Source organism: Bombyx mandarina, chromosome 06, assembly GCF_030267445.1.
Source record: "Bombyx mandarina strain Sakado chromosome 06, ASM3026744v2".
NCBI classification, from domain to species: Eukaryota; Metazoa; Arthropoda; class Insecta; order Lepidoptera; family Bombycidae; genus Bombyx; species Bombyx mandarina.
This window is the reverse complement of record NC_143213.1, coordinates 12361125-12377171: the sequence shown is the minus strand read 5'-3', so window position 1 is coordinate 12377171 and position 16047 is coordinate 12361125. Positions and strand designations below refer to the sequence as shown.

The following is a 16047-nucleotide window of genomic DNA, read 5'->3' as shown; positions in this document are numbered from 1 at the left end:
AAAACAATTGTTGGCATTCTTGTGCAGCCGTGGATTACATTTATATTTCGAATAAATATAATTGAAGTCAGCTACCCAACAATAGGTGAACTATTATTCTGTAGCCGTTCAAGCGCTTTACGATCAGAGCTTTATCTGCAAATGTCTGTACAAAAATGACATCAACTGCAATCAGCACATAGCGCATTATTGCTTAATGAGGAATCAATTTTGTAAGTATGATTGTTGCCAGTACAGTAGTATTACTCGGAATTATACAGGGACTTTTTTTTTAAATCACAGAGTAATGCAATTGAAAGTTAGAATGGACAGGGAAATAATAGTTACTAGTTAATTTATATTTAGATCACATCGAAATATCTGTGTGAATAACGATAATTCCTTAGCAACAATTGAAGCGTAAGCTAAAAATTAGGTGGTTACAATAATAATAATTGATTCGGTTCGTTGAAATAGGACATGACAGAACATTCGGCCAACGACCGCTATATTTACATTGCAATCTATCCATGACCACAACTGTGGCAGGTGCAATCAAACTGCTCCATTGAAAAAAATATACCTTAAAAACGAATGTCGATAAATCTATAGGGAAAAGAAAAATAGTTGAATCACGATTTTGTTTTGTTTACTATCAGATTTTTTAGTTAAGAAACTGAAAAGGTTTGAGTTATAAATAGAAGTCTTGTAAATGGTTCTTAATATTTTTGAAAAAATCGGAAAGCTCTTAACGTTTTATGGTAGGAAAAGATGGGGAGGCTGTACCTACCTTACAATACGTCCCCTCTTACCAGAATTATCATTTTATAGAACTTTCTTGAACTTATGAGTCTGTACGTACGTACGTGCTATAAATTAACTACCCAAAGTCGACAAATTCAATAAGCACGAGGTTAATGACTTTCTAGTAATGTGAATGTTGTATATGAAAACTGCATACCTGTAACGGTGTCGGTAAATTCTCGACGAGAAGGTAGCATTTCGATGTGGAATTCCATCTCTTGATTCTCTCTCGAGCCAACACGTAGTGTGTTTCAATCTCTTTGCCCTCAACAGCAACCAATTCAGCCTGTGGAAGGTAATACATAACGTCATTTGTCCTTTGAGACCAAAATAAAATGTTTAATATCCTCGGAGGCAGCGTAGGGCCGATCTGATGGTCAATAGTCATGGACATCAGCAATGCCTCGGGAATAGTAAAGCTGTCAGCCGCTTAGCAAATCTCATTTGAAGGACATGTCGTAGGGTTCAAGAAATACAGTGAAGAGAACTTTCTTTTAATGCCAGATTGTACTTGATTGATGAACACTGTGGGCCTTGAATCATAAGCATGAACTTTTTCCTGTGGTGGGCGGTGCAATAGCAAAAAGAAGATAACGATTTTATCTCCAAAAAAAAACCCAGACCACTCCATATGGAAGATAAGGTAGATAAAAAAGGGTAGATCGAAAGACCCTACTTTCTCACTGGTGGTAGGACCTCTTGTGAGTCCGCACGGGTAGGTACCACCACCCCGCCTATTTCCGCCGTGAAGCAGTAATGCGTTTCGGTTCGAAGGGTGGGGTAGCCGTTGTAACTATACTGAGACCTTAGAACTTATATCTCGAGGTGGGTGGCGCATTTACGTTGTAGATGTCTATGGGCTCCAGTAACCACTTAACACCAGGTGGGCTGTGAGCTCGTCCATCCATCTAAGCAATAAAAAAAAATAAAAAAAAAACCCAGAGGCTCCAAACGATTCGTGAGAACGGGATTACCGCCAATCCCAACGGTCCTCTTGTGTTTGGAAGTTAATGCAAGTAGCTAGTGTTTGGGAGCTTCGACCTAGAGATGGGAGCAGTCTACACGCGATATCGAATCTGTGCTTTAGTAAAGTAGTTGTCCAGGTGAAAAGCACTCCTTCACTGGATTCCAATTTCTCAACTTTTTAGATACCTCTTGTATTTACTCCGATTAATGTAAATAATACAGCTAGACGAGAAAAAAATGGTTGAGCTGGATATTTTATTCAAACATTTGAAGATAAATGAGTGACTTATTGTGCATTGTTCCTCAATCATTATAGAATACTTATAACTAAAAGTCACACCTAAGTAACTTCCACGAAATGAACATACAAAATTGATTGTCATTTATTTTAAAACCATCCTATACATTTTCATTAGCATCGTCTTGATGGATCACTTTAGATAACAATGGGTCCCGAAAGCCATAGTCATCTATCATTGCGTTATCGAGAGCCTTTTCGGACAATCTTACAGTATTCTGAAACTACAAACGCTTTTTATCCAGATGCTGTCACACAAAAAGGATCCAAAGAAATAATGATGTCGATGAATTACGCGAACTAGGTACGAAGGAACGAAGGTACCAACGCGATTTTCATTCTTGTAAATTAATCAATGACCTCACTGGTAGTAAGTGGGTTTAAGAGTATATAAATGCTTACCTATATAGTAGGTTTGGTCTAAGATTGACAAACTTACTGTTTATAACGGTGTATTGAGATTATTAATGGCATTTAATAGGACGAGTTTTTTTTTTTTTTTCCTTTATTGATGCACAAAACAAATTACAACAATAGAAATTATAAGTTTAAATATTTAATATAACAATCTGGATTGCAATTCAAAACATACAGTGCATACAGAAAAATTATAACAACTGAACAAATGCTTAAATACTTTGTGTGTAAATAAACCAATATTAGCCTGCATGACAAGGTAAAACTATCCTGTCTATTTCTTCGGTGAATAAGTCATGCATTTCGGTTTGAATGATGGGACAATGTTTAATATAATTGGGATTTCGATTTTGTGACTTATAGTGGATGGTGATTGGTGGTAGATGGTGGTCGATGGCACTACTTAGACGTGAGCTAGTTAGTTCTCTTGGCTATGCAATAAAAATAAATGCCCATATAGATACAGCATAACGTAAATATTGAGAGCAGATTAATATCTGACTTTAATAAGTCTGAAATAAGAACTGTAATGCTTAAAATAATGTTCAATACTTCTTGGATAGTTCCCGCATAACTACGACAGCATTGTCTAAACAATATCATATGACATTGTTTAGACAATAAAGGAGCACTATCTATCAATTTAGTATTATTTATATGTATTTCATTATATATGTAAGTGTATGTATATAATTATGTGTGTAATTGTGTATGTATATAGTTTGATATATTATGTATTAGTGTTTCTTTTTATTATTTTTATTGTTAATGTCTATAGTATAAATAATTAAATTAATTAGATTGTACTCATCTACCCACTCATGTAAAGCTTTCCTTCTTTGAGAACGGTTAGCTGGTATATAACTCAATTGTTGAGTTAAGCTCGCCATTTTTTTATATCTTATCCCAATTGCTGTATTTTATTAACAGTGTGTACAAAATAAAGAATAAAATACATTGACGAAATGAAAAATAAGGGCGAAGAACGTAAATAAACTTCTATAACAAGTTTTTTGGTAACGTAATGTATTGGGAATAAAATAAAAACAATTCATCCATTCTAGTTTGACGTTTACTTTCGAGAAAACTAACTTGACTCTTCGATAGAATAAAATTCCCAACATACCTCTATATAACATCTTCAGATGTAATAGATATTTGACACCGCAAAAGTATCGATAAACACGTACACATTTCGAAACAACATATCAATTCTCCATCGATATAGTAAAATTTCAATAAACATAAAAACATGCCCAAGTTATAACATAGACGGTTTGATACTTACGATCTGGGACCTCGAAAGGGTAGCTATAAACGATATATTATGTTTTATGAGGATAACATTGTTGGGATCTTCGTTTTCTTATTCAAAATAAATAACAATTAATAGTGATATAGAATTTACTTGTATTATTTTTTTGCCAGTAGATGAGAAGAGTAGCTCGTGGTACATCTTAGCAGTTACTCAGGAACACATAGGTATTATAAAGGTATTGTTGTGGATTCATGAGCCATGGTGACTCAATCATGGAGGTTCAAATATTACTGGTTAATTTTTTTATTTTTAAAGAACTTTCACTTTTAAGACACCCATTTTCACTTTACGAGTTCACATTACTTAATAAGAAAATCAAAATGTTTCCTTCCGCAAAATTTCTATATTCGTAACAAAAGGATTTAATCATGTTTCCCTGTGCTATAAATCATTTTTGCAATTCCGAGTTTTAGTATTCGGATTTACCGCAAAATATTAACCTCAGAATAATATTTGTTTATTTGTTATTTACGATTTGTTATTTACACAGCGCGACACCGTATTCCGCGCGCATGTGGTCCTAAACGGTAAAATGATTTAGCGATAACTAACTAATATGATGACTACTAAAAGGCGGCTTTCATTAGCATTTACTGTGCTATCAAGACTCTTTGAGCTTAAAGGGGTAATTTATTTCACTGGAACAATAACCACATCCTTCCTACAAACAGGGACACATTATTCCTTCGCGGCAGGTTTTTTTTTTCCTACTTCAGCTGATAGCCTTGAGAGGCTGTTTCAGCGTAACCTTAACTAGTAGGTGAGCTCACGGTGCTCAAGCCGGAGTTATGCTAACACTGACCCTAGCCAGAGCAGTGCTTCGCAGAATCTACCACCGGATCGAAAACGCGACCCACTGAGAAGATCCGGCGAGAAACTCAGTGGACTGTGTCTATGGGTTAAATCGCTCGTCGAGTACTTCGTCGCAAGCGACGGGTTCGACGAGGACGGTGACCAAACGGCAGGATTAGTCAAGAAATAAATTTCTCAGGAATCAAAAGACGCCACACTACCAAAGCAACACTCTCAGCTATGAATTTTAGTCACATTTTCTGTGAAACACCCTGGTTATTTAAATCGCAATCATTGACAAAGGATCAACGATATAAAAAATCTTCTAAATAAATTATGTTAAGTTGTAGCCTTTTTAAAGCCACAAAGACAGCCTTTATTAAAAGAGTATATATATACATGTAGATATGAGATTGAGAATGATTTAAGTCTGATAACGATGATGTCTGCACTATTCACACTTATAGGCTCTGGCAACAAATCAATACTAAGTGGGTCTTATTTTTATTGCCTAGATGGGTGGACGAGCTCACAGCCCACCTGGTGTTAAGTGGTTACTGGAGCCCATAAACAGCTACAAAGACTGCCCCACCCTTCAAATCGAAACGCATTACTTATTCACGGCAGAAATAGTCGGGGTGGTGGTACCTACCCGCGCGGACTCACAAGAGGTCCTACCACCAGTACCTAATTACGCAAATTAAAATTTGAAGCGTATTCGTCTAACCACAGTAATATAAACAGAGAATGCACTGAATTATACTTGGAATAAAAGTGACTGTCGCTGTAAAATACTTATAGACTAAAAACCAGCCTGCGGCGGGTAGCCAACATAGGACACAAGATATTTGTAGGCAGCGGCTTGGCTCTGCCCCTGGCATTGCTGAAGTCCATGGGCGACGGTAACCACTCACCATCAGGTGGGCCATATGCTCGTCTGCCTACAAGGGCAATAAAAAAAAAATTAACAGATCTCTGAATCTCGCTTACGACATTTTCAACATAAGCTTGCATATGTACAAGTTCCGAACAACAAGATTCAAATTGTCGATCTACCGACAAATATCACCCGCTCGGTGGAAAATCTTCCTTTCGTCGTTAAACCTCCCACACAACCTAAATTTTATTCATAGCTATTTGAATCAAAAATGTTGTATTTTCAAGAATTACCTTCAAGCGCGAATGAAATAGCAAGCTGGGTCTTGTTATCGGCGTGGCCATTCCGTAATAATATTGGTATAAGGAGCTTAGGAAAAGTGCACAATTGATAGGCTTATTCCGCGGTAGCAAGGAGCTTCGAATCGCTTTTAAATTTACAAACGGCTTCAATACGATCTTATTTTAAATTAGCGGCACGCTCCGGCTCCGCTCGGGTCTTTAACAAAAATTTCAACGATATTTGACATTGTTTTATTTTTTTAAATAAAATAAACACTTATTGCGGCATGACTATAATAGTTAGACATATGCTGTCGCGACACTTTTTGTGAATAATAATGTGTTCTACAAAGCCGTAGTATATTATTTTATTCTATCATCAATAGTTTTCGCAGGGCACGCGATGTAAAGAATATTTTAGGTGTTTTTTTTACACCTTGGGTTACATTATTGGAGTTTCAGTAAGGATCCCTAATTTTTTTCAAAAAAAAATAGTGGAGGAAAAATAGGAATAGTGTAGCTTCGAAACAGTAAAACAACTTTTCAAATCGGTTCAGTAGTTTCGGAGCCTATTCAATACAAACAAACAAACAAATCTTTCCTCTTTATAATATTAGTATAGATTTAATATGAAAAACAGACGTTTATTGAATGAGTTTCAGGTTGTTAAATTACATTTGCAAACGAAATGTAAATTTGAAATTTCTGTGATTATTTTTTTTACATTACTCCGCTTTGTAGCAGTTAACTTCTTGAAAAATATTTGTTGTTTACAATTATTATAATATGCTCATGTTATTTGTTTGTACAATCATGTTATTACGTAAACAAATCGTTATTACAAAATAAATAAATACTAAAAAGATATTAAGGTTCTTCTAAATCATAATCTTATATTATCTTTTTTATTATAAGAACGTTACTTATAACAATTCACTAGGAAATCCTTCGCTTATATCTTTACTTTTACCCTCCCGAAACCATTACGCTAGGAGCGGTGAATAACTCTCACCTCATTTGTTTTCTATTGTTCCTTTATCGTGTCCCTTTAACATGCTTATCCTTGGAGAAAAAACTTTTTTCCCTAAATAATAATATCGTCGGAACCCCGATACGCTTACGGTTGGCTAGGTACGGTACAGTTGTCGCTACGCATTCTTTCGCTCTCTATTTACGCGAATTATTTTAGTTTCTATAATATATTTTGTTAGATGTATCAATTGTATCACTAATAAAATAATGAGAAAGCATTATTTCCGACAAACAACAGATCAAAAAAAGACATACACGTACCCACAAATTATGCTGATATAAGATCAAGGTCAGGCGAAAATAAGAAGAAGATAAAAAGGAACTGAAGATATATAAAAATAACAGTACGATATTTTCCCCTTAACGCGTTCAGTGTGACGAAGGAAACGCACAAATAAGCCCTTACGCGACCTCGGTACGTGTTAGGGTTGTCAATATTATATTAAGTATACTATATAAAGTATATATTATACTATAATTCAATTATTACGGCGATAATTGATTATTATTCGATTGGAAACTATTCGATGACAAATCATGTCTGAAAATTGTGTGACAAATTTGTCATCGCAATTATTATCTCTTCTTCAACCCGTGTCCACCTAACTCTGAGTGTAGGTCTCTTTGAATGCACCCTATTCTCTTCGGTCTCTTGCCTTTCTCATCCAGTCTCTATCAACCACTTTGACCAAATCATCAGTCCACCTCGTTGATTGTCTGCCCATGTTACGGCTTCCAGTACGAGGTCTTCACTCCAGTACTTTTGTGCCCCACCGATTGTCAGTGCGACGGCGGCATATATGGCCGGCCCACTTCCACTTTTTTCCGAGCAATTGCTTTGGCTATGTCAGACAAACCAGTTCTGCGGATTTCAGTATAGCGCATTCTATCCCGTAGAGAAATACCTAATATAGCCCGTTCCATGGCTCTTTGCGTGACTTGCATTTTGGCAACACGTCATCTTTGGATCCTCCCGATCCACTAACGGTGCTTTTAGGTACCTCAAGCACCGGTCATCGTTCTCGTCGAATCCGTTGCTTGCGACGAAGGGCTCGACGTGTAAATTAACCCTCAGACACAGCCTACTGAGTTTCTTGCCGGATCTTCTCAGTGGGTCGCGTTTCCGATCCAGTGGTAGATTCTGCGAAGCACGGTTCTTGCTAGGGTTCGTGTTAGGAACGTTGTTAGGTTTGAACCCCGTGAGCTCACCTATTAGTTAAGGTTACGCAGAAATAGCCTCTCAAGGCTCTCAGCTTAGAGAGAAAAAATAATAATTTTGGTCATAATTTGCCATGTGAGCGTCCATGTCTCGACTCCATACCCCATCACAGGGAGAACACATTGCTCAAATGTCCTACGCGTCAATTTCATCATTATTATACTATTAGATAAATGTTACGTGTCAACCCTGCCCAGTTGTGGCGTCACACAGAACATCACGTTTCTAGTTATTTTTTCTTATTTATCAGCATTTCTGAATCTTTGATATATTCGTTTGTTTACCTCGAACGTTGAAATATGGAATTCGAATTATTTTGCAAGATGATTTATGTAAAAAACACTTTCGTGCTTGTTACATAGGTAGTTTTAATGTACTTTGAAATTCACATTCTAATGTTATAATATCTCATGGTCAATAATTTCAGTAGTAAATAAAAAAATAAGTAGTATATTATTATATATGCGACTTGTCATACTGAATGATACTTTGTGCATGGGAATTCTTGATATTTATTTAGCTTGGTGAATGAGCTCTCAGTCTACCTGGTCTTAGGTTAGATATTAATCTCAGATCTTAATCTTAGATATTGATATTAATCTTAGATATCGACAGCATTTTTTTTTTTTTTTTTTATTGCTTATATGGTTATGAGCTCACAGCCTTCAAACTGAAACGCATTATTGCTTCACGGCAGAAATAGGCGGGGTGGTGGTACCTACCCGTGCGGACTCACAAAAGGTCCTACCACCAGTAAAAATCGTCAAATACAAAGCCCCGTGTTGTCCAAAACCGTGTTATATGAGACTAGTACAAAAAGATTTTTTTGTTGTATTATTACTGTATGTTTTTTTTCAACCTATTATACAAAAAAATAAGCAGTAAAATTTCGATTATGACCATATATTGTGTGTTCATAGTGCATAATGTAATTTTCTAAATAATTTTAAACATAAATCTCGTTTTCATATTGTAGAAGTACCGTGTAATAAGAGGTTTTTGGAGATTGTTCTTTTCGTGTTAAAGCGGAACCGTGTTGTAAAATACTGTGTTATAGGAAGGTTACCTGTATTATAAACATAGATAAACAATATATACAACGTGACGTTTTGTAATGACAGTCAGTTAATGACGCTCATGGACATCAATGGTGTCAGGAGCATAGCTAATCTACTGTCTACTATTACGACGCCTACCTAATTTGCTAAGCTTAGTGGCAGCGGCATTTACTTTAGGATGTCTATCAACCCAGTTGTCTACTCAATATGAGATGTACCATGAGATCATCGGTTCAAATGATAAAATTAAAAAGAGAACTAAACCATCATGAGCGTAATTTCCAAACTAGAAAAAAAAATTAAATAAAAAAAAAAAACTATTAAAAATAAATTATATTAACCATATACCAAAGTTCACTTTGTATACCATAATATAGTATTCATCGGAATACCAAAACTTTGAACCCCTAGTTGGTATAAAGTTGGTTTCGCGTCGCGGTCTCGTAACGACGCACCTGACTTTGCTTTGAGTTAAACCTTAATTACGCGACGTTAAAATTACACTTTGATTACATTGTATTTAGCTTCGAGATCGTTGTTTAATTACAATTTACGAACGTACAGATTATAAACGGTTCTTAACTAAAGTCTGTATGTGCTTGTATCTGAACGGGAATTTAATTGTGACATTCTCGAGTAAAAACAATAAATGTTAGCTGAAATTTGTTCTTTATTCTTTATTGTACACACAGTTAATATTACAGTAATTACGATAAGATATAAAAATGGCGAGCTTAACTCAACAATTGAGTTTTCTACTAGCTAACCTATCTTAACGAAGGAAAGCTTTAAATGAGTAATTATATGAAACGAAGCGTATGGTCGTCGAGTGGTGGATTAGAAGATGGATTACTATAATTATGCAATTAATACTATACCTATATTTCTGTAGCACCTATTTATTTATTGTTTAAATAGGTGGAAGAATTCAATTTCATGGTCCATCTCGTATTAAGCGGTTACCGGAACCCATAGACATCAACAACGTAAATGCTGCCATCCACCTTGAGAAGAATATAAAGCTTATAGCAGCAGCTACCCCACCATCCAAATCAACGCATTGGCAGGGTGGTGATACCTACCAGTGCGAGCTCACAAGTCGTCCTACAGCCAGTACCATATTTATATTCGACCTATGTATATATAATCCTAAATAAAGCTGTGGCGTTGCGTAATAATCGGATCTTATTGAAATAGGTAAATGCCATAGTCTTCTAAGCTGCAACATCCTGCTGAACTTTTTTTTTTTTGGTCTGGCTTGGTCATGTTGTCAGTGGCTATATTTTTGTCGTATTCTGCGCGTTTCTAAGCTTTCTCTGGTGATAAATAAATAAATTAAATCTTATCCACGACTGACGATTACTTTTAGCAGAAATAGGCAGAATAGCGGTCCATAAAATTGGTAACTTGCTACCTGAAACATTCTTAATCAGGTGAATTTTCGGTCATCCGAAGTTCATTATGAAACACTTCAAATCATGTTAGACGGTAGTTTACATATGGACACATTAACTAAACATTGCATTTCTTTATATTAGGGTTAGCCACGAGGTTATATTTCGACAATCTTTTACGAAAGGGTTCTTAGGTATTTTTGAGAAGGTAAAGATAAAGCAGTGAAGTCAAGCAATGAACTTTTGAGCATGAAGCTTATCAAGAAGAAGTTAAACAGATAAGGTCTGGTTCTATTACTTCGATTAGAATTTTTAGTTCAGTTGAATAACGAAATTCATTACCCCCTTGACAGGTTAACACTCAGATATAGAGGTTCAGTGTATTGTATGAGAAATAAATTGATCCCGAAGAATATTAACGGGGTCATCGAATTATGATACCAATAACGTTTCTCATGTATAGGCCTCATCTTTAGTATAATCTCCTGGTTTATAATCATGCGACCTCTATAACTTGTACGAATAGTTTTTAGAAAAAAAATATATTGCTTTTCCCTCGGCAATCGTAAAATGCGAGGTATCCACTACGTGAGTTAAATTGTAATTAAGTGTCCGGGATTTACGATCGATCTTTTGTTTGACTCCGCAAAATCGACAAGCGTCTTTAGAATATTAATATCTCGATCACATTTCAAACAGATTGTGAACGTGAAGAATGTAATGGTAAAATAAAGCCTAGCTTGCTCTCAAAGTTAGTGCGGTTTCAACCATTTAATATAAACTAGAGGTCCCGCAATTAATTGGAATTGTAAGTTTGTACACTATTATGATTGTATTTTATACTTCTACAATCACAAATTTCGCCAAGACTATACTATAAAAAATATTAACAAAGACAAACAATATTTAATCTCAATTTGACAACAGACGTCAAGAACAAAAGTTTGACAATAAATAGTATGCTTGCTTGTGTGCGTCAAATACATGGTATGTAGTGTGTGTAATTTTTTTCTTTATTGATTTAATGTATCTTTTATATATTATTTAAAAAATATATTAGCGTTGTGCACTTCTTCCCTATGTTCTCTATAAGTGTGGAAAACTTCATGCTCCTCCGTCCGCGCAATTTTCGTAAAAAGGGGTACAAAGTTTTTGCTTCACGTATTAATATATAGATAGCAACTGTGGTAAATAAGATTACGAGCCACCTGGCTCTCAGTGGTTACTATCATTTAATATAAATAGCAACTGTGGTAAATAAGATTACGAACCACCTGGTTCTCAGTGGTTACTATCATTGATAGAAATCAGCGCTGTAAGGGCACAAAAAAACTTTTACTGCTCTCGACTATTAATGCAGAGTCTATTTATGCCCAAAATTTAGGCCCAAACCACAAAAGTATTGTTTCAGAAATATTCCACCTTCGCACCGAAATAAATAGATGTTTCGCTGCAGACATGGGTTAGAAACAGGTCATAAAATAAGGTTTAAAAAAAAGAGGCGAATTAATAACAAATACTTAGCTGGCATGTGAAAGTTTTTTAATGAAAGATGAAAATAAACAACAATCAAATTCAGAAGCTACCAACCTGAATGGCAAAAGAAAAGTCAAGATCTCGAATATCCAACGTCAACGAATCATAAAACTTTTGTTAATTAACCCTCCTCGATCTCTCAGAATACCTCAGACTTTAATCATTCAATTTCTAAGTCGTAAATGTAAATAGGCAACTTTGAATCACTGACATCAAACAAAGGAATGATTAAAAGAATAATAATATTGTTCTATATCTGGCATCTCTCATAACCTTTTGTTTTATTTATCTAATATTATGATTGTGACTAGATACTATTTAATATTATTGTTTATTTGAATTTAATTTCCTGAATTAACAACAACTAACGACAAGATCTGACTTCGACGAGCTAATTAGCTGCACTATTATATAGTACTTTAAAGTAATTATATAAATTACATTTAAGTAATCTTCATAATATGGTTTTCTTAAGCAACATATTATAAAAAGCTTTTACTTGAATTTCATTGCTTGCTTGCTTCTTTTTCCTACTCATATTACTTTTCCTACAAAATTGAGGAACTTTCTACATAAGCCTTCAACACTTAATTCATCTTCGTGGTCATAAGTTTAAAATACACGTCGTCGATATACAAGTAAATTTACTTCTAACAAGTTTTTTTTTTATTTTATTTTTTCCTACTAGATGTGTAGGTGAGCTCACGGGGCTCAAACCGGAGTGTTGTTAACACTGACCCTAGCAAGAGCAGTGCTTCGCAGAATCTATCAGCGGATCGGAAACGCGACCCACTGAGAAGATCCGGCGAGAAACTCAGTGGGCCTCTAACAAGTAGTCGGTATATGAAAGAGGTAACTCTTACGAGAGGTATATGAAAGAGAAGAGAGAAGACTAACTAGACTGTATCTCATTTCCGGCTCGCCTGATGAAATTGGTAAAAACGCCCGGGCCATCAAAAATCCCTCTCATCCAAATAAATTGTATGATTTCAAGGGTATTTATTAGGCGGATTTATGATTCTTGAATCTAAACCGATTAAAAGTGTTAAATTATCACTGGCTGCATCATAAAAATTAGGGCTTCCCCTTATAACTTCGTTGAAATATCTAATTTAATATAGAATATTTCGCAGCAAATTTACTTCCAAGCTATGAACATGTTCATTTAAGTGTTACAAAACGTTCACTTTAAGCCTTCTGAATTTAGTAACTATTTTCTTTTTCAATATATTAAGAGCTCTTACATTATGCCGAAATCGCATTACTTCTTACATTAGTTACGTTAATTACTTACATGAATTACTTCTTACATTAATTCTTACATTACGTCGAAATTTTAAAGGCCCATCACACGCTTCATAGCCCTTTAAATAGACACGATTATGTTACGTGGCCTGAAACATCAAATCGTTAATTACTTTAAAATAAATGAAATTACAGATTCTATGAAACCACGATGCTTTTAAGTAGTTAATCATAGCTCAGATATATTTAATCTGTGTATTTTCATTATAGTATTAAACTATTAAAAATTAGACGTCCAAATAGCCGGGCTTGGTAGCCTCGAGATTATTTTCGGAGTTATCGGACGCTGAATTAGTTTAATTAATGTCATTATTGATTGAATTTTCTTGAAAATTTACGTTTAATAATTGTTTGAGAAGTTTATGTAGTTAATTCACCACCATTAATTCCCCTGTGTGCTTAGTGCGAGCTTTTTATCGTTCTCGATAGCGTAAAAGTTAACTCAAATTTTGTTTTTGTCTATTTATACATATATCGATAAACACGAATTTAAATGATCGAAGACCACAAACGGACTCGTTAACAGCCCCTATTTAAATCCGAACAAGACTTCAACTTCAATTAATGATCTTGAGGTCGGGGTACAGACAGATCCGGCAAATGAATCAGTTCGGAACTACAATTTTGCTTTGCTTACACTGATTGGAGGAGTATACAGACTCAGATCGTGTCTGGTTTGCTAGATACGGTAAAATTTTAATTCAAACCAGTAAGTTATTAAATAGTGTGTATTTTAACACATATCATATTTGTTTTTTTTTGTAGCAAATTGAGATGATTACAATCTAATACTGCTAATGTCGTATTCTATAAATATTCAAGAGCAAATTTTGACACAAGTAACTTTGACATTGATTTAGGTAAAAGTCGTCGTGACGTAAAGGCTAAGACGTCCGGTGCATTCGTGTTGAGCGATGCACCGGTATTCGAATCTCAGGCCGGTACCAATTTTTCTAATGAAATACGTACTCAACAAATGTTCACAATTGACTTCCATGGTGACGGAATAACATCCTGTAATAAAAGTCAAACCCGCAAAATTATAATTTGCATAATTACTGGTGGTAGGACCTCTTGTGAGTCCTCGCGGGTAGATACCACCTTCCTGCCTATTTCTGCCGTGAATCAGTAATGCGTTTCGGTTTGAAGGGTGGGGCAGCCAGTGTAACTATACTGAGACCTTAGAACTTATATCTCAAGGTGGTGGCGCATTTACGTTGTAGATGTCTATGGGCTCCAGTAATCATTTAACACCAGGTGGGCTGTGACCTCATGTAGATAGCCAACTAACAACAGTGAACCGCGATATCTACCACTCAAGAAGCAATAAATCAAAATACCTTCAAAATCTTAATAAGTTAATTATCTTCAAATATTCAAAATGGCGACTACAAAAAAATGAACTACTACATATTATTATGAGCAAGATTTTCAATTTAATAATGTCAGAAATTAACTTGACACCCGAGTTATACAATTCCATGAGCGACCCTTAAGCGTAAGTAAATATACTCCGGTAATCCAAACACATTCCCAGAAATACAATTCCGAATCCACACAGAAGCTTCCAGAATAATTCGTCGACAAGCTCACCAAATTTTAATCCCGTATAAACTGTGCTCTCTCGATGTTATAGTAAAAGTGATTACCATAATTAGTCCTCAGACCAATCCTGGACTTAGAGATCTGATGAGGCGGGATCGAGCACTAACTATCTTAGTTAAATCCTCTTGGCAAGTCTTGGACTTCATTAAGAAATCTAGTTAGTGTAGAGCTGTGTGTTTATCTTGTGAACTTTGAGGTTATGTCTTTAGTTGACCACGTCATGTATAACTTTGAGAATTCGGACAAACATGAGATATTTGCACGGAAAAAGTAAAGTATCAATTTATGATAACAAAACGATGGGAGAATGTGGATGAGGAGTTTCGAAACCAAACTCAGTTACACAAATTCAGCCCAGCACTGGACAACTCGTGGCTGATGATAATAATGATGATGCAGGCAAAGTAATCCTAATTAGAGAGATCCCATATTTAGAGAATCCTAAAAATTTCAATAAATTGATGTGGGTATTAAAAGGCTATTGAATTCCGTTGAAGCGATCCATCGGAAACACTTAACATGATCTCATTCCCACAGACGACCATAATTGGTTTTAAGCATAGTCATAAGATTACGGAACTAGTTGAGTTTGCTTAAAATTTTGCTTTACCCTAAATAACAAAGAATTCGTCAAAACTATGAAAATAAGTTGTCTAAAAATACAGTCATCATCATAATATACCGATCTATTCTAACCGACTTCCGAAACTATTAGCATTAACCCACTTCTTACCACTTTCCTGACAAAAATAACGAAAGCAAGCTAAATGGCTTACGTTTGGCTAGTACAATAATAAAATATATTAAATAATTACAAAAATATGTATAATACTATTTAATCAAGGAATATGGAGTACGTCTGTGAGCGATCACGGAACATACCAAAATTAAAAATCGTATTTGGAATCAGTTAAATAATTTAGTATATAATATGTATGTACACGACCGAGAAAGCTAAAATTTTTTGTAAATTAAATTATTAGACTTTAAATTAAATTAAATTAACTAAATTAAATTATTAGATTAGTATTTATTTTTGGTTTCATTTTTCTTTTTCATTACACTTGGTTCTTTCGTGTGCATCACTCTTGACCTCGATTTAGGTACGTGCTTACCAAACTGCTTTTGTATTTTTACCATTAATTATTATTTCCTTAGTGTGCAAT

At 35.0% G+C, this 16047-nt stretch overlaps 1 protein-coding gene across 1 annotated transcript in view; it reads right to left on the bottom strand.

Annotated features, from left to right (window-relative positions):
• The window catches only part of LOC114253075 (C3 and PZP-like alpha-2-macroglobulin domain-containing protein 8), a 280824-nt gene that overhangs the window by 70488 nt on the left and 194289 nt on the right, over positions 1 to 16047 (bottom strand). The window contains exon 8 of the mRNA XM_089728393.1: positions 941 to 1069. Coding sequence (XP_089584519.1) covers positions 941 to 1069 — 129 coding nt within the window. The remainder of the gene's footprint in view (positions 1 to 940; positions 1070 to 16047) is intronic.